Source organism: Diceros bicornis, chromosome 32, assembly GCF_020826845.1.
Source record: "Diceros bicornis minor isolate mBicDic1 chromosome 32, mDicBic1.mat.cur, whole genome shotgun sequence".
Lineage (NCBI taxonomy): Eukaryota > Metazoa > Chordata > Mammalia > Perissodactyla > Rhinocerotidae > Diceros > Diceros bicornis.
Window position 1 is genome coordinate 34,486,275 of NC_080771.1, and position 21,989 is coordinate 34,508,263.

Sequence of the window (21,989 nt, forward strand, 5' to 3'; positions counted from 1 at the left end):
CCATGGATGTGGCCCGTATCTATAGGGCCTTTGTGGAGGCTCCATGGCCGTTCTGCCCCGTCCAGCATGCTCAGACCGATATACGTACCTGGGCGGGGGGCACCTGCCGATAGGGCTGGGTCCTGCCTTTGTTTTTCGTTAACTTGGGTGCTCACTGGGCCTCGTCTTCTTGGCACAGGATGGACGACTCCTACTGCCTGTCAGCCCTGCGGTCCCCTTTCTACCCCATCCCCACCCCTGGCTCCCTGCCGCCACTGCACCCATCGGCCATGCATCTCCACCTCTCTGGGGTCCGATACCCCCCTGAGCTCTCCCACTCGTCGCTGGCAGCGCTGCACTCAGAGCGGATGTCCAGCCTCAGTGCCGAGAGGTGAGCCACGTCCTGGGCCAGGGCACCCTCTACTCCTCCTGCACTGGGAGGCAGTGGAGAAAAGCCCGGGCTGGAGCCTGGCTTGGCCAGTTGTGTATAGATGGGCGGGCTCCTCAATCTGCTCTCCTGCAAAATGGGGGGTGACAATTGATGCACCAAGACCCTAGACAGTGGCTGGCTTTGTGGCTCTGTTGGAATTGTCAGCCTCCTGGTGTGAGCTCTTGGTGATGCTGAGGGAGTTTGTATACAACTTTTGATCTAAGGGACTTTGAGTTTCTTAATGTGTTAATAAAAGCAGGATCTTGCTTGTATCCCATCACTGTTTGGATTAGAATGCTGGGTTCTTCCACAAAACCGTGGGCTTGGGTGTCAGTTTCTCACTTCTGGGAATTCTCTGTAACAGGCTGTCCCTCGTCCCCTGCAAACCCTTCGTGGTGGAGCTCACGAGCCCTTTCTGCTCACCCCACAGGTTACAGATGGATGAGGAGCTGAGGCGGGAGCGGGAGCGGGAAGCTGACCGAGAGCGGGAGAAGGAGCGGGAGCGCGAGAAGGAGCGGGAACGGGAGAAGGAGCTAGAACGCGAGCGGGAGAAGGAGCGGGAGAGGGAGCTGGAGCGCCAGCGGGAACAGCGGGCCCGCGAGAAGGAGCTGCTGGCTGCCAAGGCGCTGGAGCCAGCCTTCCTGCCTGTGGCCGAGCTGCACGGGCTGCGGAGCCACGCCGCGGAGGAGCGGGCCAAGCCCTCAGAGCAGCTGACCCCGACCCGAGCAGGTGCCTGGCTGGGCCCCCGGGGCGGGTGGCTGGAGTGTGGGCTGGATGCAGTGGTGTGCTGGTCACCCTCTGACAACCAGCTCTCCCAGGAAAGGGGCTGACTTGGTAGCGTTTACTGCTTTCCCTGGTGTAAGGTCACACTGGGGCCGATTTCAGGCTGCAAACGTGATGTCACTGAACAGCAAGTGGGAAGAGAAGCACAGTGGCACTCAGTACAGATACAATAGGCATAGATAACTTAAAGAACATGCACAATAGTAAAATGGAGCAAAGGCTTTAGGAAGTGATGAGTTTAGAATGTTTTTTATCTTGTGGATGCGGGGGTTTTTAACGTATTTTGTTTTATTGTAAGTATATGTAATCTGACTTTTAATAACAGCTTGTTTGACACCCGGCTTGTGCGACTCCTGAAAACGTAACCGTCTGCTCTCATGAGCCAGTGCGTTCGTGCTCCAGCACCCACCGGCAGCTCTGCCAGTGGCCGAGCGTGTCACTCCGGGGCGAGGCCTGCCTCCTGAAAGCGCCCATAAGGCCCCTTTCGGTTGTCTTGGTCCCGCCTGTGGGAAGAACCCTTTTGAAGGGCAGATGCTTCTCTGGGCAGTCAGGGGCAGGAGCCAGCTGGGCCTGGCATGCCGAGATCCTGCTGTGACAGCGTTTCTCCCCCCACAGAGAAGCTGAAGGACGCGGGCCTCCAGGCACCCAAGCCCGTGCAGCACCCCTTGCACCCGGCGCCCGCCCCCCACCACACCGTGCCCAGCCTGCTGTCCAACCATGGCATCTTCTCGCTGCCAGGCAGCAGCGCCGCAGCCCTGCTCATCCAGCGCACCAACGAGGAGGAGAAGTGGCTGGCGCGGCAGCGGCGGCTGCGGCAGGAGAAGGAGGACAGGCAGTCGCAGGTGTCGGAGTTCCGGCAGCAGGTGCTGGAGCAGCACCTGGACATGGGCCGGCCGCCGGCGCCGCCGGAGGCGGAGCACAGGCCCGAGAGCGCCAGGTGGGGCCCTGCGGGGTCGGGGCACGCTGAGGGAGGCCCACAGGGGACGTGTGTCTTCGTGCTCTGACTTGGTCAGTCGGCCACCGTTCATTGAGCACCTGTGGTTTGCCCTGCGTCCTGCAGTCTCACCTCATGTCACCTTCATCTTCTGATCCTGTGTTGCCACAAGGAGGCAGAGACTGAGTGGGGAACAGAGTTGCTCAGAGGTGCCCCATCCCTAATTAACGAAGCCAACCAAGCCTGTGTCCAGGGCTGAGGCCCTTCCCCCTGCGTCCCCACGGAGACATTTCTGGCACCTGAAGAGCACAAGGGAGAAGCTTTGATAATATCTCTTTCCGTCTCCCTGTTTTCGAGACCAAAGTTTTTTTTAGTGAGAAAGGGACTGCTTTTAATTTTTATTTAAACAAAAAATTAACTTTATTGCTTTTTTTTTTTTAAGATTTATTTATTTATTTTCCCCCCAAAGCCCCAGTAGATAGTTGTATGTCATAGCTGCACATCCTTCTAGTTGCTGTATGTGGGATGCGGCCTCAGCATGGCCTGAGAAGCAGTGCGTCGGTGTGCGCCCGGGGTCCGAACCCGGGCCGCCAGCAGCGGAGTGCAGACACTTAACCGCTAAGCCACGGGGCTGGCCCAACTTTATTGCTTTTGTAGTGAAAAATATACCCATTGCCCAGCCCCATTATAAAAGAATTCCCCAGGAGGCCTCTGGGACCCCCCGGCTGCCAACACTTGCCTTGTGAGCTGGGCCCTTTCTTACAGCTGTCCCTTGGACCTCCCCGCTCCCTTGTTGGTCTGGCTGTCACCTAGTCTAGTGTCCCCTGCCCTGCCTTCCATCCCTCCAGGGCTCCTTCTGAAGGGCCGGGCTGCGGCCCTCAGGGAGAGTTGGTGGAGAGAGCTGGCCAGGCCTCAGCGACACTGGACACTGCGTCCCTCCGTGGGCCTCAGTTTGCTCGGTCGTGCACAGAGGAGAGGGGACAGGGAGATTTCTGAATCCTTCCGCTCTTGACATCGTGTTGCTGTCCGGGTCAGAGCCATTTTAAATGTCCACTCATTTTAATTGGCCCTCCCTCTCTTTCCTCTGGCTTCTGGCTGACTAGTGGCTTTCTTGCTGTGTCCTGGGCTCGGCTGGCCTGTCTAGCAGCCCTGCCTCAGTGTCCAGTATTGAGTAGGGCTGCAAGGGCATTTGCTGGCCGATCAGCTGTGAGTGAGAGTGAACTGTAGGCACGCCCCGGCTGGGTCTCCCTGCAGCTTCCGGCCTGCTCTCTGCTGATGGCCTGTGCTGCCCAATGTGGCCAGAGTGAGGTCCACTCTGCTTCTCTGGTCACATGACGCTACACAGAGGCTCAGTCTCATCTGCTTATGAGGTGCCCTCTGCTCCTCTGACTCCCCTCGCTTCCAGGAGACTGGGAGAGCAGCTGGCACACGTCCGGCATCTCCTAATAAAACGTGGGTGCTCTAGCTCCCGAGGTGTCTTCGTCTGCTCGGGCCCCCCAGGATCCCAGTCCAGCTGACACAGCCTGTGTGCTGCTGCCTGCAGCAGGGTGGCCTCCACCTCAGGACCCAGCAGCCCTGTGCAGGTCTGGGGTATGGAGGGGATATAGGGCCCCTGACCCTCATCTGGCCTCAGTGGTCCAGCTAAGCTGGCAGCATGCTTGGTTTTACAGCAGCGTCAGCTTGATGTTCTGACGGGCCCTTGTGCCTCCAGCTAGAAAACCGTTCAGTGCTTAGCCCCAGTGCATGATGTAGTTACTCTGTTAATGGGTTTTGTTCCTTTGCTGTTTACTGCAGGCCTCGCAGCTTCTCGATATGGTTCCCTCATACTCTACAGGTCGGGGGTGTGGTGGCGCTGGGGTTGTCTCCCAGCCTGAGGTCGGGAATAACTAGGAGGACCCTTGGTGACTGTGGTTAAAGGCCCCTCCTCCTTGGCCAGGCAGGGAGAGCCCAGAGAGCCTGGTCACGTGCTCATTGTGGCCTCTGCCCCTGCCCCTTCCGTCTCCTCAGACCTTGCCCTGGATCACTTGGGCAGCGTGGGGCTTCCCTTAAAAAAAATAGATCAGCTTTGGGAAAACAACCCCCAGGTAACCTCATGTAAGTTGAATCTCGTTTTTTCTGGTTTTTTTTTTGTGTGTGTGAGGAGATCAGCCCTGAGCTAACATCTGCCAATCCTCCTCTTTTGTTTTGCTGAGGAAGACTGGCCCTGGGCTCATATCCGTGCCCATCTTCCTCCACTTTATATGGGATGCCGCCACAGCATGGCCTGCCAAGCAGTGCGTCAGTGCGCACCCGCGATCCGAACCGGTGAACCCCGGGCCACCGCAGCGGAGCGTGCGCACTCAACCGCTTGCGCCACTGGGCTGGCCCCTGAATCTCGTTTTGAATGCACTGAGGAAAGAGCCGTTTGGTACACCTGTGAGGCAGAGCTGCTTGTCTGGTGGACAGGCCCCTCCCCGCGCAGGTGAGGGGTGCTGTGCTACAGCACGTGGCCTCGCTCCCTGGTCGGGCCCTGGCAGACAGGTGTAGCTGCTGCTTTGGGGTCGCGTGGCCTTGCTACAGTTCTGACGGGGACCACTGGGGGTCAGCAGCAGCACAGGCCCACCCTGGCCGTGAGGGTCTCCCTAGAGGCGGGTCTCCCCCACCCCACTGGGCTGGGCAGACCCTGGAAGTGGGTCTGTCTGGCTGCTGTCTGCAGGGACAGCGAGGAGAGAGGAGCAGTGGCCCTTGGAAGGCGGCTGGCCTGCCCTCTGTTCCCTGCCCATTGCTGGGCATGTCTGGAGACGGGCGCCAGGCCCTGTTGTTACTCTCTGTGTGACGGGTCTCCCTCTGGAAGGCAGAGATGAGGGTCTGTCCTTACGGAGTTCGTAGGAACTCAGGAAGTGGTGGAGCAGGATAAGCTATTGCAAGGTCTCAGGTGAGAAATGGGATAGAAAGCAGGTCTGGCCTGGGCCTGAGCAGTCTCTGTGCCCTCAGCAAGCAGTGTCCACCTCTGAGCCTCTGTGTCCTCTCAAAAGTGAGTCTGCACATACCTGCCTCGAGCTGTTGGAAGAGGAATAGAGTCGTGTGAAACAGCCGGCACTTGGGTGTGGGATGAAAACCGCATCCTTTCCGCCAACCCCCGTCATGTAGCTTAGAGCAGGCCTTCACGCCCCTCCAGCTCTGGCTCTCTCGGGGTCCTGTCTGGGCCATCTCAGAAGCTGCCTCTGCACCAGGGCCCTCGCAGGCAGCCTGGGCAGGCCATTGGGTGGCTGGTGTGCCAGCTGCCTCATTGACTGATGGCTTGGTCTGCTTACTCCCTAGGCCGGGACCAAACCGCCATGAGCCGGGTAGCCGAGACCCCCCGCAGCACTTTGGCGGGCCCCCGCCCCTCATCTCACCCAAGCCCCAGCATCACTCCGTGCCCACGGCCCTCTGGAACCCAGTGTCCCTGATGGACAGCACCCTGGAGACACGGCGGGCCCCTGAGAGCCACCCTCTGCACAGCCATCCCACCTCGTTTGAGCCCAGCCGCCAGGTGGCCGTCCCCTTGGTGAAGGTGGAGCGGGTCTACTGCCCGGAAAAGGCAGAGGAGGGGCCCCGGAAGCGGGAGTCCACCCCCCTGGACAAGTACCAGCCGCCACCACGGGAGGCAGGGAACCTGGAGCACCAGGCCTTCGCTCACGGGCCTGGGCCCTTCCTGGCTGAGCTTGAGAAGTCCACCCAGACCATCCTGGGCCAGCAGCGGGCCTCCCTCACCCAGCCAGCCCCCTTCGGGGAGCTCACTGGGCCCCTGAAGCCAGGCTCACCCTACCGGCCCCCAGCACCACGGGGCGCTGACCCTGCCTACATCTACGACGAGTTCCTGCAACAGCGCCGGAGGCTAGTTAGCAAGCTGGACTTGGAGGAGCGCAGGCGGCGAGAGGCCCAGGAGAAAGGTGTGGTCTCCCCGGGTGGCCCCTGACCTCCCGGGACCGGGGCCCCTCCCTTCTCCTGCACCCGCTTACTGCTCTGGGCTTCTGGCAGCTCCAGGGAACAGGTTCACTGGCTTCTGGGCGGCTCCCTGCCGCCTCTGCTGGGGAGACACACCCAGGGCCCCTTGCCTGTCCTGCCGCAATGCAGATTGTCCTGAAAAGCCAAATCAAAGTCTGTCTGTGAAGAGGGTTCCACAGACATGCACGATGAATGAATGACGAACAGAGGCTAATAAGGTGGTTTGAAATATTAATAGTGTGGCATAACAGGAGAGAAAGCTCCAGAGAGCGGGCCTGGGCCCAGCAGGGGCTCTGCATATGGGTAGGCAGGCGGGGCGGGGGCGAGGGTGGGACGTCCAGCCACCTCTTTCCTGCTCCTGCGAGGGGAGGGGCCTCAGGAGCACAGGTGAGCAGGCCCCAGGCGAGAGTGGCTGTCCTCCACCTGCAGCCCCGTCTGACCAGGAGGGAGCAGGGGCTCCACACCAGTTTCCTATTTCCTGCCAGACATGGGTCCTGTGGGGTACAGTGTAGATTTTGGCCTCTTAGTCAGAATCTGGGGCCAAGGCCAAGTCTTCCTGGGTGGTTGGTCTAGGCTGTTAGGGCCCAAGAAAGACTTTTCTTCTCCACTCACCTTGTGAAGTAGGAGGGGGTAGCACCCTGGTGCCCTTGGGTGCAGGGGTTCTGCTGCTGTTCTCTGCACGTGAGTTTGCATTGCGTGCTCTGCCTTTGAGAGGACGGGGACCTGAGTGTGCCTCTCCCCTTCCGGGTAATGGACCCAGATGGCCACAGCAGGAGGGAGTGGATGTGCACAGACAGCCTTGAGTTGCCATGGACACGGCCCCAGGCCTGTGTGATGAATGGTACCCTGCTGAGGGATCCGTGTCAGCCCAGGGGCAGCCTGGCCACTTGGGGGCTGTGGATCCAAGGGAAGCCTGGTGCCTGCCATCCCTGAGAAATCCAAGGACATGGGGTTAATGCACATTTGCACCTGGGGTGAAAGGCACCCAGGTTTTGGATTTGGGGTGCTCAAAGAGGCCAGCAGGGCCTGGCCTGACAAGTGGGTCTGCACACGTGTCACAGTGGTGCCCCCCCGTGCACGTCCCCTGGTGAGTCGAGGCTCCTTGCCCAGCTGAGTAAAGGTCTTCTCGCCACCAGGGTACTATTATGACCTGGATGACTCGTACGATGAGAGCGACGAAGAGGAGGTCAGGGCCCACCTCCGCTGCGTGGCTGAGCAGCCACCGCTCAAACTGGACACGTCCTCCGAGGTATCTGGGCTCTCGTTGCCGCTGCGTCAGGCTGTGGGCTGGGCTGCTGGTGCCCACTGTGTCAGGCTCTGGGCTGGCGTCTGCCTCTTGGCTGTCCCACTGTCCCGGTCGATCCCACACTTGCTGGCCACCCCCTGTGCTGCTCCTTTGCCTGCTGTCCACAGGTGTCTGGGCGTGCCGTCCGTCAGGGTCCTCCTCCCCGGCCTGGCCCAGAGTCGGCCACGGCACAACGGCTTCGAGGACCCCAGGAGGGGCCCCTGAGACAGTGGAAGCACGCCACTGCCAGTGGTTTCAAACTCATTTGTTTTCTTTCCCAATCTAGAAGCTAGAGTTTTTGCAACTTTTTGGCTTGACCACCCAACAGCAGAAGGAGGAGTTGCTGACCCAGAAGCGGAGGAAGCGGCGGCGGATGCTGAGAGAGAGAAGCCCGTCGCCCCCGACGATTCAGAGCAAGCGGCAGACGCCGTCACCGAGGTTGGCACTGTCCACCCGCTACAGTCCCGACGAGATGAACAACAGCCCCAACTTGGAGGAGAAGAAGAAGTTCCTGACCATCTTCAACCTGACCCACATCAGCACTGAGAAGAGGAGAGGTGTGGCCTGCCTCGGGCCCTGCGGGGTGGGCTCACTGGGATGGCCAGGGGCTTCTGAAGAAGTGGGCGGGGCTCATGGATTCCTGGGGGTGTGCTGGACGCACGCTCCAGGTGGAGTCTGAAAACACTTGAGTCTTGGGGCTCTCTTGATTCCCCTTGGGCTTCCCAAGGAAGCAGCTCCTCTGCTCTCACAGACCTGCCCGTGTCTCTTCGCCATCACGCTTCTCTCCATCTGAAACTCAAATTGCCCCATTCGAGGCCCGTTGTCTCTTACTGCGTCTCGGGTGGGATTGAAGACTCACTGGTGTTTGTTCTGTGTGTAAAGCCTGCCGTGAGCTTGCTGGCTGCTCTCGTCACTTGTCAGAGCTCCTAGCACCTGAGAAGGCAGGTGTGGCGCCCCTCCTGTGGCACGGCATTCCAGGCTCCACAGTAGCGGGCACTGCCTCTTGGTGGGCTGCTGACGTGGCCCACAGGGCTTCGTGGTCTGACGGCAGGAGGCCTAGAGTGGTCTGCGCCTCCGGGCAGAGCCGTGTTGGGGCTGACTCTTTGGGCTGGAATTCATAGGGCAGAAGAAAGGCTGCGGCCTAAACTCTTCTGGGGTATCTGCTTCCTCTGTCTGCACGCTCAGTGCCGGGGTGTTGGTTCAGGTGAGAACTCGGACTGTCTTGGGTGATAATTTGCACACTCACTGATGCCTGGTCCCCCTGGGAAGGCGGTCGGAAGGAAAGCAGAAGAGCCTGTTGTCGTTTGGTTTCTTCTACGTACTTGGTTATTAGGGTGTGGCAGCGTGCTCCTGGTTTTTACCCAGTAAGCTGGAATTCTTGCTTTCCCGTAAAGGGGCGGTGATGTGTCGATTACCAGAACAAATCCCTGAGAACGAGCATTGTTTTCTTTGTAGACAGCATCTTTTTGCGTGACTTAAATTTCTAGAGGAAGCCACTGGTGATGTGGCCACTTAAGTTTCAGTCGGCCAGAAGTGCCACTGCAACAGGAGTTCGTGGCGTCCAGCGTCACAGAGGTCCGTGTTCCTTTCCGTAGACGGCACCATCGTAGGAATTGTGTGTGTGCTAGGAGTGGCAGGGAAACAGGAGGCGCCTAGAAGCGGCCTGTGCTTCCAGAGATGGTGTATGGATCTTCGGGGTTGCTTGCTTGTGCTGGGGCCAACTTTTTTGTCTTTTAAGTAAGAATACACGCCCAGAAGTCAAGTGGGAAGATCAGAGGGACCCGTTATTTTGCCGTGCACACACAGCTGTTTGTGGGATACATCTAAAATATGGTGTAGTAAAAGCCGAGAGGAGTCAGGGCTCACCCTAAAGTGCAGGTTTCTTCCTTGAAACACAACTGGTCCCTGTGGTTCTTGCTTTGTGTTTTTCTTGGTTGAAAGGATTTGCACCTGCCAGTCAGAGCCGGGGCTAGCATCCTGCTCCCCTTCCCTCTCAGAAATGATGCAACTGTCGTGTTAATCTCGGGCTGCTTTTCTCATAGACAAAGAGAAACTTGTTGAAATGCTCCGTGCCATGAAGCAGAAGGCACTGTCCGCAGCAGTGGCAGACTCACTCAGAAACTCTCCGAGGGACAGTCCTGCTGTCTCCCTGAGCGGTAAGGCCCAGGGCGGGGAGGACAGCCGCATCCGCCACGGCCCGGGACTGTCCTGCGGGCTGCCCAGGGTCAGAGGCGCTCAGGGTCTTCGTCATGAATCTTTGCTCCTGGAACCGGTGCGCTTCCCTCTATCTCTCTCATACCGGCTTCTTGCACGATTGTGAAGGCTCTCCTCGGGACGGAACATGAAAATTGGAAGTCAGGGCTCAGAGTTAAGGGGGTGGGTCCTGGCGTTTGCAGAGCTCTGTCTGGTGGTCAGTGTAGTTTCAGCCATCGTCCGTCAGTCCACAGATGGCGCGAGCCACGGAGCCCTGTGTCACGGGTTTCAGCAGCTGCTGCTTCGACTCTGCTGCTCCCGTCTGCCCTTCGCTCGCGCCCTGCCCCTGCATCTTGGTCTTGCTTGTCCTGCCTTGCAGGCCTCTCCAACACCTGCTTTCACCTTCTCTCTCCCTCGTGGCTTTGATTCTGCCTCGCTGTGCTGCGGAATGGAACAAGGAATCTTTTTGGTCTAGCCCTGCTCTCAACTCCTAACACGGTCTGTCTTGTCTGGTTGGGCTACGTAACTTTCTGCCTTCTGGATGACCTAAAGCGACTTGCTTCTTCCTTCAGATTCTTGTTCTTCCCAGATGCCTTCCTGGGGAAGCTTTCAAGGATGGACTTGCTGCTAAACACACCCCCGTCTTCAGACCACACAGCGCACACTGACACTTAATTAAATGGCCTCCCCGAGTCTTGGTCCTTTGTACTAAGTCTTTATGAAATATGAGCTCTAGAGATCAGGGTGCACCTGTTCACTTGCAGCTCTTAACGTTTTCCTCGCTTTCTGTCTCTAAAAGAACCAGCCACACAGCAAGCCTCTCTGGATACGGAGAAGCCTGTGGGTATTGCTGCTTCCTTGTCTGATGTCCCCAAGGCCACGGAGCCTGGGAGACTGGAACAGCTCCGACCCCAGGAGCTGTCACGAGTCCAGGAGCCAGCTGCTGCCAGCGGCGAGAAGGCCAGGCTGAGTGAGGCCCCTGGGGGCAAGAAGAGCCTGAGCATGCTTCATTACATCCGGGGCCCTCCGCCCAAGGACATTCCTGTGCCGCTGTCCCACAGCGTCAATGGAAAGGGCAAGCCGTGGGAGCCCTTCATGGCAGAGGAGTTTGCACATCAGTTCCACGAGTCCGTGCTGCAGTCCACCCAGAAGGCCCTGCAGAAGCATCAAGGTAATGGGGCGGCCCAGCCCCCTCTGCTCCTCTGTTACCGTAGCAGCTAGTGATGTTCCTCGAGTGCCTGCAGTCACGCAGCTGCAGCCATGGGCTCGCCCCTCGAACCTGGCATGTGCAAGGCACCTGGGGAGCTCGTTAGAGGCAGATTCTGCCTCAGCAGGTCCAGGATGGGGGCCAAAAAGTCTCCATTTCCAGCAGGTGCCCAGGGGGTGCTGATGCTGCGGGTCTGTGGACCACACGTCAAGAAAATTTAGCAGGTGATGCCATTGGAGTTTGGTAGAAGCACTTCCTTTTAGTAAGGCCTGCAAAAACAGGATCCTTCCGGGCAAAAGTAGGATCCACTCCTTCTACAGCTGAGGGATTTCTCAGTGTCCCCCACACAGACTCAGCTGGAAATCTCCCATCCTTTGATACCCAGACCTGGCGGGTGTTGGTTCCAGCACTTTGTGACAGAAGGTTGCTCTAGCCGCACCCTTGAGCCCCCAGGTTCATTGCCCCCAGACATTTGGTGGGATCACTGAAGGTCAGAGAACAAGGGTTGTCACATTTTATTCCCATTGAATCAAAGGTTGAAGTCGATTAGAAAAGAATCCTCAGTGGTTAAATTACTGAGGATAAAATAATTTGTGTTCTCCAATAACCAAAAGTAAAGACTTTATTAGGCCAAAACCATTTAAAATTTTTACTACTGGAAGCTATAAAAGCTGAAAAGATGAGTAAGCATTTAGACATGCAGGTCTGATATTGTGTCAGTATCTTTCAGGTAAGTTAATGCTGTCAACAGAGATGAAATGATACCCAAAAGCCAACACTCCCTAAAAGGCAGGAGGAGTGCTTTACTGGATGTTTCTCATGAATTTACTTGAATTAATCCTATTTTTCAAGAAGAAAATGTTTTGACTATATAACTAGGTTAAATACCTCTATGCTCCTTCCAAGACTCTCCTCCCAGGCTTTTCTGTGGCCCTGGAACCCATCTGTCCCACCTTGTTTGATTCCAGCCTCCCCAGACATTCCACTGCCCAGTCCCTCAGATCTCCAGGTCGTCCAGCCCACGGCAGTCCGAGCTGTACCAGTCCAGCAGTGGAGCAGCTCTCACTCAGACGCTGCCATCCACCCGGGGAGGCAACACGCGCCTCTCAGAACCCCACAGCAGGGCTGTGCCGCAGACAGCAGACCTTGTCTGAACAGGTCCCAGCAGCAAGTAGCTGGCTCTCCTGGTAGGGGCAGAACACCGCATGCGCTCAGGGACTGAGATCCCTGCGTTTCACAGGCGGAGGGGGACTGATCCTTATTGAGGGCCAACTATAGACCAAGCTCAGACCCACCGTTATTATAGAACAAGACACGGAAGCTCAGAGATGAGCTGTGCTGAGATCATGTGCGCATCATGATTGGTTGGAATCCAGGTGTGCCGCCGTCTCGACGGCTCTTTGTAACCGTCTGGTGTGGTGCCATCTTTGATCTCTGAAGGGCACAGGCTTCTTCATGCTTCATCTTCTGGTCTGCTGCGAGACCTGCGTCACTGACTCTGTTGCCCACACAGAGCAACCCAGCCCTTTCCCCAGCATACCCGCTTCCCTCCCCCAGCACAAGGTCCCCACAGGCCCTGGGACCAGCGTGTTTTCTCCTCCCCAGGGAACGTGGCTGTGCTCTCTGCAGAGCAGAACCACAAAGTTGACACTTCCGTCCACTACAACATTCCTGAGCTGCAGTCCTCGAGCCGGCTCCCTCTGCCCCAGCACAACGGGCAGCAGGAGCCCCCCGCTGTGAGGAAGGGCCCCCTCACGCAGGAGATGGACCAGGACTCGGAGGAGGAGGATGACGATGAAGATGGAGAAGAGGACGATGAGGAACCCCCCAGGCGCAAGTGGCAAGGGATTGAGGCAATTTTTGAAGCTTACCAGGAACATATAGAAGGTACAAAGGGGAGCAGGGAGTGGGCCGAGGGCCCGGGAAGGAAAGCAAAAGAAAGCTAAATAGACCAGTCAGTACAGGGTCTCACTGCCGGCATCGGGGGCTGTTTTTAAGTGATAGTATTGGCAGTTAACATTTCCTGGGGCACTGTTAGATAAAAATACCAGCAGGTAAATTTTCCTCTGCCGTTTTGCCTAGTTCAAGAATGTTCCTGAGGCTTCTGGAGGTGCCTAGGCTTACTTATTATGGGAATTCCTCATGGACAAACCTGGGGCCATTCTCGCTGGAGAAATTTAAGTGCTGGGCACCCGTCACCACTCAGTGTGACTGCCCAGACCTGAGCCCTGCTCTCTCGGCTTTCTTCCACGTGCTTCTAAATATTCTATCAGTCCTGACACTGGTGGCTCCGTACAAGGGTCTTGGAGAATGAAAAGTTTATTAACTTGGCTGAGCCCCAGGTAGCCAGGCCTGAGCCCACCTCACATCCGAAGTATCTCAAGGCTGCTGGCAGTTTCCCTCCCAGGCTGTGTCATCCTCCTGGACTAGCGCTTTGTGCAGGGAGGCCAGCCCTCATCAGCCACCAGAATGTGAGTGCACACTCCCCCCGTCTGGTGAGGCAAGCGCCAGGGGGCTCAGGCATGGTTTAGCGCTTCGGGGTGAGAGGCACCAGTGGGGTCAGCAGGCCTGAGCGCTGGTGGAGTTCTGACACTGTGATTGTGCCTCAGTTTCCTCGAGACGCCTGCAGAAGCGTCTAGCTTAGACGGAGGCTGTGGTGCTGTGAACTTGACGCAGGGGGAAGCGGAGGTGCCCGGCCCCTTCCTCCGTAGTGAGATGGGCAGTGGGCAGGTGGACAGCTCGGGAAGAACCTCTTTGGAGCAGACCGCTGGCCGGGCACTCGGCTCCTGGCTCTTGGGCCCTGCTGACACAGTGGGCTGTGGTCCCTCTGCACTCACCATCCTCCCTGTGCTGGGCAGCAGCTTGGCAAGAGTTGGGACGTGCTAGCCGTGGCTAGAAAACCCAGGCTGCCACCTCCTAATTCAATTTTTATCAAGTATTATCAAGTTGTAAATATTATTAAATATAAACACTCGATTATGAATGTCATAATCATTTCAAATACTTTGAAATAAGCATTTGAAAACAGAGAAGTACGAAAAGGAATGCCTCTGTAGCCACAACCAAAGTCCCAACTCCTACATTTTGCTTCCTTTCCTCCCTTAAATGGAATCCTTATTTTGAATTTATTTTCTGTCTCCTCCTAACATATTGTTATTCTTTAAGTACATGCATATGTATCCAGAAACAATATATAAGTTTTTTTTATTTTAATGGCATGAAATGTATACCTCTTTTCTGGGTGCCTTGTTGGGGAGTTCCTTCCCTACCCCAAGGACATAATGATATTCTTCTGCATTTCCTTCTAAAAGTCTTCAAGTTCTGTTCTTCTCATACCTAGAATTCATTTCTGTGTGTAGAATAAGGTAGAACTCTACCTTTATCTTTCCCTCCTGGACACCCCGTCATCCTGAGTTTATAGCCTGCTGTCTCCTCACACACGCCCGGGTCTGGCTCCCAGGGCTCTGTTCTGCTCCACCCAGCAGTCTCCTGGCCTGTCCCTGTGCTGTGACGTGGCTTTGCAGCTCTCTGTTGACTGGAGGAACTCACCCTAACTTGTTCTTCTCTAAGAACTCAGCTGTTCTTCACCCTTGGCTTTCCCCAGGAATTTTAGGATCACTTTGTTTGTTCTACCCAAAAAATTCCTGTTAGAATTTTCAGTTGCATTGAATTTACGAATGTGGGGGAAATTGACATCTTTGATAGTGATGTTATTCCATCTGTGAACATGGTACTAATGTTTGCTGCCTTTCTCCAGGAGCAGTTAACTTTTATTAGATTTAGTTTTAGGTATCCCTTAGCTGTTGTTATTGTGGAATTTAAAATTTTTGTTATCCTTTATTCCTTAGATAATCATGGATGATCAGATCTTCTGCAAATAAATTTAGTTCTTTCTTTTTGTTTTTTTACACATTTTCTTGTCATACTGCGTTGCCTGGTACCTGTAGGCTGTTGAATAGAGGCACTAACAGGGCTTTTGTCTTGTTTGTGCGACTTGAGAAGCATTCCATTCAGGAATGAAGGTTCCCATTTGCTCCTGAGTTTATGGTGTTACTTGTTAAAAGTTAACTCATGTATTTCCTGTTAGCCATTGAGGTGACGACCTTATTTTTTTCCCCTTTTGATGTTTTCTGATGTTGCTTGCTCCTTGCTGAATTTGATTTGTTAGTACTTTAAGATTTTTAATCTATATTCTTTTTTTGTGTGTGTGAGAAAGATCAGCCCTGTGCTAACATCTGCCAATCCTCCTCTTTTTTTTTTTTTTTTTTTTTTGCTGAGGAAGACTGGCCCCGGGGATAATTAACATCCATGCCCACCTTCCTCCACTTTATATGGGATGCCGCCACAGCATGGCCCGCCAAGCAGTGTGTCGGTGCGCGCCCAGGATCCGAACCGGCGAACCCCGGGCCGCTGCAGCAGAGTGCGCGCACCCAACCGCTTGTGCCACCAAGCCAGCCCCTTAATCTATATTCTTAAGTGGTATTAGCCTCTAATTTTATGGTACTTTATTTTGCTATTGTCATTGTTCTAGCCTCTATAAAAGCAGTCAGGTGGCCTTCTCTGGTTTCCATTCTCTAAAATGCTTTATATAAAGCAGGGATTTATCCTTGAAGATTTGAAGTCACTCTCTTGTTAAAACCAGGCCCAGTCTTTTGGAAGGGCAGAGATTTAATTTTACTAATTAAAACTATACTTTCCGTTTCTAAGTTTACTCTGGCCTTCTAGCAGCTTAAAAGCTTCTAAGCCTAACCCTTATTTTCTTATCTTTCTTTTTGGAAAATGCATTTTAAGGCCATAAATTTACCCTTAATTACTTCCTAACCTGTATCCCTTAAGTTGCCTTTCCATGCTAGATCCTTTGTCTTTGTTCCACTGGGCTGGATTTAATTTAGTAACGCTGCTATATTTACCAGTGCAATTCAAAGGGCTGGGAGCATGGTGGTCCAAAGGAGAGGACTTTGCTGGCTGTTCTAGAGATGGGACGCCAGGCCTGTGGCCCCTGTCTACAGAAAAGATATCACCATCACTTGTCTTTTCAGAGCAAAATCTGGAGCGGCAGGTGTTACAGACGCAGTGCAGGCGGCTGGAGGCCCAGCACTACAGCCTCAGTCTCACGGCAGAGCAGCTCTCCCACAGCATGGCGGTGAGTCTCGGGCACCACACACGGAGCAAAGGAATCAAAATCTGCTCCTGGGGGGTTTCCTTAAAACACACTGCGCTTTTTTTGTTTAACCTTTCAAGTTTGGGTTCAAGAGCACCCGTATAGACAAGTTTCGAGGGGAAATCCTGCTCTTAAGAGATCAAAACTTATAGTCTTAGAGGGAAAATTCAGGAGTCAGTTGATTACCCAAGATTTAGCTGAGGATGATTTGCAGAATGTTGATCCTGGAAGGGTGAAGATGCTATTTATGTATCCCTTCAGGGGAATTATTTATTGGCTGCATCAGTCTCCCCCTACTATGATTTGCTGAGGAGGATGGAAGAGGATTTTACTGGAGGATGAAAGCTTTCGAGGCGAAACAGACTCCCTCCTACCCAGCTGCAGCCTGGTTCTACAGGTCTTCGAGCTGAGCTGTGAGGGCGTGGTAAACCCCGCAGCTTCCTCCCGGCCTGCGAGGGTGTGGGGCTTGTCTCGGATCAGTTCTGTGCATCTGGGCGACTCCTGAAGCAGCGAATGTTTTATAGTATCGGCTGATTTTTAAAATCTCAGGGTTGAAGCTGAGACAGCAAAGGACACTGGTTCTGTGAGAGAGAATGGGTGTTGTGAGAATCCAAGACTCTGGGGCCAGTTTGAACTGGTTCTTCCAGAGGCCACTGTCAGAATATTGAACTGGGAAAGGGGGGTTTTCAAAGTGGTGCAAGTTCATATTTCCACATGGCCTCCAGCTCCTTCGTGCGTCACCCACATTTCCTTACAATGTGAGGTGAGTTTGTTTTACATGAATTTCTCTCTCTGCAGGAGTTGAGGAGCCAGAAACAGAAGATTGTCTCAGAAAGGGAGCGACTCCAGGCGGAACTGGATCACTTACGGAAGTGCCTTGCATTGCCTGCAATGCATTGGCCTAGGGGTTATTTTAAGGGATATCCGAGGTGACGGTTTCCCTTGCGCTAGGCCGAACCTATAGTATAGAAATATTATCTATTTTATTACCTTGAATATTTAATATTTTTCACTGGGAGGTTTGAAGCTTAAAAAAATGAGAATGTGCCATGCATGAAGCAAAGGATTGCAGGCTCCAGAAAAAAGAACGAACTCGCCTTGACTTTGATGCAATTGAATCACCTTTATAATTCAGCAAGCAACCAATGTAGGAGGCCCATAGTTTGTTCTTTTTAAAGGCGGTTTTAAACATTCTTTCTTCCCCCACGTCATTATTTTTTAACCTGAAAATGAAGGCTCCATTACCAACACTAAAACTTGATCATTTATGGCCCCCGTGTGTAAGGTTGGATCAAACATTGTCTTCTGTTTCTTGTGTTGCCATATTACTGTGCCTCGAGAACCAGGTTTGCTTTTGCTGCGGTGTGGGGTCAGTCTCGTTCCTCCCCAGGGCTGAGACTTGCTTCAGCTGAATGAAGGTGGGGGTGCATTTTAAGTAAAGGGCTTATTTGTTTCAGTTACTTTTCTGCAAAATTTTCTTCAAAGCAACAGGTCCTAGGAGCACACAAAGCAACAGTACTGAAGCCTCACCCAAAGGCTTTTCCCTAAAGATAAAGCAAATCAACACACTGAAGGTACCTTTTTATTACTCCGTGGGGGACAATGTACAGAGCTCTATGTAGACATATATTCACACCCACCGAATTGTTACTGCAGTGGGTGGTGTTTTCATACAAACGTAAATTTTGAGAGAAAAGTCAAAGGTGCTTCAGCCTTGTACTGTGTATATATTAAAAAACAAAGTTTTGTATGTTTTTATTACTTTAATTATTGTTATAAAAAGCCTGCCATTTTTAATATGTGGTTTGGGGGGATTTTTGTTTGTTTGTTTGTTTTCCTGTTTGGGGGTTTTGTTTGTTTTTGTTTTTCTGGGCAAAAAAAAACCCTTGCTTTTAGTGTTTGTACTGCTGCTGGTCAGGACATTAAAATATTGAAGTGTTTTTAAAAATTAAAGGAGAAGAAAAGTAAAAGAGCTTACCACTGGCGCCTATGCGATCACTTCATTTTTGAGTTGCACCAGACAGTGATGTAGAAAGCCATGCGGACTTCTTACCTCCTCCTGGACCCACCCCCACCCCCCCACTCCAGACAGCGCGTAGCAAACAGAACCAGTTGCTATGAAGTGAGGAGGGGCTAGTCTACAGTGGAAACCAGACAGATTCTTCGTGCACACCTTCACGTACACGTACAGACGTGGGGCTTTGTGATGAGAACTTGTCAGGAAGTTAGCGATCTCGGTGACAGAACTAAGGTATCTTACAGCAGTCTGAGAGCAGGTGCAAAGTAGAAACTTTAGAGGCTTTTAGATGCAAAGCTTTGTAAAAGCCTGCAAGTAGGGTAAACAATGTCTGAGCTGAACCTGTCCTCCTCTTGAACTTCCTGTGTGACAAGCACAGGAGTGGCTAGGAACTGGGATAATCATATCAAGGCACAGCACTGGGGGACATTTTCCTTCTTGTCCCAGTTATTGCTTGTTCAGTGTTTAATCTAGATCAAGAAGCTCTCTCTTGCCTGAGTGGGCCCGACCCAGAGGCCAAAGCAGCCGGTGGTTGGTCTGCGGGGAGTGGGGGAAGGGGAAGAGGCCCGAGCATCACGCCCGCCATGCTCCCCTTTGCCCTGGGCCAGGGGGAGGGCTGGCTGACCTTCAGGAAGGCTACTCACTGCCATCGTTGGCCGCGCCCTCAGCCCCAGACCTTAGCTGTGCGGAACAGCTTGCTGGCAGATGGCACTGTGTCGCTTTATCTGTTCCCACACAGTTTGCTTTGTATGTCTGCCAAGAATCTTCCAGTTATTAGCAAACTCAGACAAAAAGTGCCGCCAGTATTATCAGTAGTCAACAAGCGCTTTCCTCTCCACAGAAACGACTTGAAGAGAACTAAGGGCTGTTCTGTGGGCCTCCTCCCCTGCAAAGACATTGAGGGATCAACATGTTCCACAGGTGGGGACAGGTGGTTAGAGGGAGCTCTGCTGCCAACAATCAGGGCAAAATGTCACTGAATTTCTCTTTGTAAAATCTGCTTGCTGTTTCTGGTCTGAAGGCTTAAGAGTTACATCTTAGCACTTCACTCCCAGTCCTCCGCCTCCACCACAGAAAATGTCTGGTTGCCTTTGCTGATCGGCTTTGGTAATGGCCTTGGCTAAAGCAACAGGAAAATAAATCCAATAACTTGATGGGAAAGGAAAGCACAGCCCCACCCATCTTCCCTGTCTAAGCGGAGCTCCCTTGGTTGGGCTTGTTACGGGAGAGGCTCGTGGCATGTGGGCTGAGGGGGTGCACCGTCATGGGGGGATGCTCTGGGGGAAGCTGTGCACACTGCGCTAGAATAACTGCCTGTTCCCCCTCTGATTGAAAATCCCCCCTCTCCCCTGCCATTGAACTTCTCTATCACTCTGCCTCACCACACTGCACTGCCTTGTGGAGAACTGAATAGTCAGTCTTGGGCTCAAGAAGTAAAATGACAATCAGAATATAACCCAGTAAGGCAGCATGAATTAACTAAGAGAAAGATAAGAAAGCATCTTTTGAAAACAAAAGTGTACTACTAGTACCCAGTGATGGTTTTTTCCATCCAATAATTAGTTGTTTTATAATCTGAAAACGCTTGTTTTCAGATGATTCTGCAAGAAAACAGTAGCATCTAAGTCTCTTTTCAATTTGGGTTTAACAAAAATTCACATATGCACTCTCTGAAGCCTTTGGTTCAGCTATTGCACGTAGTATAAAGGACAAAGTTCAGAAGTACCCTACATTTGCTTCAGAATTGATGGTGCAACCTTCGTGTCAGTATTTTCGTGAAGACCTCAGTCTTTTGTGACCTCGTGTCTTCCTACAGCACCTGGAGGAGACGGCTGCCATCTGTCCTCTGAAGGGGCTCTCACTAAACTTGTGAGGACACCTTCTAAAGCTGAATTGTATGGTTCCACGTTTAATCGGATCATTAGAAACAAACCAGAACTTTCCCCAAAACTTGGCACTACACAACCTGATCATTTGAGAATGAGTTGTTTTGTTTCATATCAGAGCCAAACTGACATAATAAAATAGCGTGATCTTACAACATTATCTCAGTTAAGTGACCAAGATAGGATGTCCAACAAGTTATATTGTAAAGCAAATAAAACACTTAATTGGCATTAATATTCTTTGAATTTCATTATGGGTATAATCTATTAAAATGTTAAAAGGAGCCCACACCTCTAGCAGCAAAGAATTGTAACACAGGACATCTTTTGGAATGGTATTTTCCTCAAGTAGTTCACAATGCTGCCAAATCTCAAAAATTAAATCAGATACCCCCTTTCTCTCTGAGCCATGTGTTTTCAAGTGTAGAAAATTCCAAGGATCCACCACAAGATGGAGATGGTCGGCACAGGCCAAATCTGTTACTCTTGAAGTGTCTATTAGCCACTTAGCAGCACTCCCTTTGCTCTCTCAAGTAACCAAGCTATTGACTTTTCCTACTACTTGCAGTAGCCTGTCCTCCACTTTTTCTCCAGCGCCTAATGTAAACTCCTTAACCCTGCCTTGACCTGAGGAAGACCATGCTAATTGGCTGTGTTACTTGGTATGTACCCTGTGCTTAATGGCTACAACAGTCAACCAGTACATGGGAGGGAGGGACGGTGCCTCAGTCACTCTGGGGGCAGTTTAGATGCTGTGAAATTAAACCTGTTCTAAGTGTACTTGTTTGAATTAACTGTATTGTAATATTATTTGTTGAATGTAGTAATTAGGTATTTATGAATATATTGCTGTAATTTCTGACAACATCCAAAAAAATAAAATCTTCCTAAATCATATTAAGAGGAAAATCTTTTTTATGTTATAAGGCAGAAAAAAAAAAAAACCTCAACAGCCTTATAGCTTTAGAGGTAAAACACGAAGACAGATTCAATTGTACCTCAGCCAGGTTCTAAGAGAAAGGTATTAAGGGGCGAGATCTGAGATACACAGGACTCCTGACCCTCCATAAATGTGGCTTCATTCTAGAAGATTCCCCAGATTACATCTGAAGGATTCTGAGTAAGAGTGAGCTAAAAAGGCAAGTCCTGTCATCTGAAAGCAACCTTAAATGGAGACCAGGTCTTTTGTGTCCCGATCCCACTGTGTCTGGCCCTTCAGTGTTCAAGCAACCACGGCTGCTTGCTGGAGGGACATCTGGGTAGCAATCTACCGAGAAGTAGTGCTCGAGTAACCTGAAGTAAGTTTGGACTTGAAACACTGAAGGAAGGGCAAATAGCAGATATTCGTTAGGTTGAGTTGATCATGTATGTACACTCTTCATAAAGCCCTCAAGATAACATGCTACTGCTTTTGACCAATGGTGCTACAGTCAAAAACCAGCTGGTTACAGAACCTGCTCGTTGTCTGACTCGACAATCATTTCCTCTCTCAAGGTACTGTAATGTCTGTAAGGGACTTAGCAATTCCAAAATGCTATAATTGAAAACGTTTTCTTCTATGAAAAAAAAGAATTGACCCTTATTTGAGCCACTGCTCCCTATAACAGTCTTTCCCCTCAGTCCATCAAGAGCAGTGGGATGGGTCCAACTTTCCTTCCTAGCAGCGCGTCTTCAGCTTTATTCACGCGCCTGATAACACCAAATTAGTTTCTCCCTGACTTTCCTCTTGATAAGCAACCCTCTAAACCTTAACCAGAAGTAGCCAAGGGAACAAGAGACACGCAGAGTGTTGGTCTGAAGGTTACAATTGCCTGCTATACACCATTCAATCTGGTCTCTCAGATGATTTTAGCCATGTGGCTCACTCCTTTTACTTGGTAGTTATGCAAGAAAAAAAATCCCAATGGAGATTTGGGTTGATTCCATCTTTATTGTGTATCAAGGCTTCGATGACTAATACTGACCAGTGTCATTAGCCACTCACCTGCTATCCTCTGTGTGAGCAACCTCTGTAAGGAGCTTCTAAATTTAGCCCAGAGATCAGGATCAAGAAGAAAAAACAAGCCCTAGGCCACATCACCACCTACACCTAATGTCACTGAACACTCACCCACACATGACAGTTCCATTCAGGAGACCTGAGGC

The 21,989-nt window shown here is 52.3% G+C and overlaps 1 protein-coding gene across 3 annotated transcripts in view; it reads left to right on the forward strand.

The window, feature by feature from the left end:
* The window catches only part of GSE1 (Gse1 coiled-coil protein), a 422,603-nt gene extending 404,677 nt beyond the window's left edge, over positions 1 to 17,926 (forward strand). For 2 of the 3 annotated variants that reach the window (XM_058528413.1, XM_058528414.1), the window contains exons 7-17: positions 179 to 370; positions 840 to 1,138; positions 1,808 to 2,129; positions 5,427 to 6,040; positions 7,232 to 7,344; positions 7,667 to 7,937; positions 9,423 to 9,536; positions 10,373 to 10,744; positions 12,386 to 12,667; positions 15,820 to 15,923; positions 16,740 to 17,926. In XM_058528413.1, coding sequence (XP_058384396.1) covers positions 179 to 370; positions 840 to 1,138; positions 1,808 to 2,129; positions 5,427 to 6,040; positions 7,232 to 7,344; positions 7,667 to 7,937; positions 9,423 to 9,536; positions 10,373 to 10,744; positions 12,386 to 12,667; positions 15,820 to 15,923; positions 16,740 to 16,874 — 2,818 coding nt within the window. In that variant the 3' untranslated portion in view covers positions 16,875 to 17,926. The remainder of the gene's footprint in view (positions 1 to 178; positions 371 to 839; positions 1,139 to 1,807; positions 2,130 to 5,426; positions 6,041 to 7,231; positions 7,345 to 7,666; positions 7,938 to 9,422; positions 9,537 to 10,372; positions 10,745 to 12,385; positions 12,668 to 15,819; positions 15,924 to 16,739) is intronic. The other variant, XM_058528415.1, reaches the window with a different exon arrangement.
* Positions 17,927 to 21,989: the final 4,063 nt, after the last annotated feature.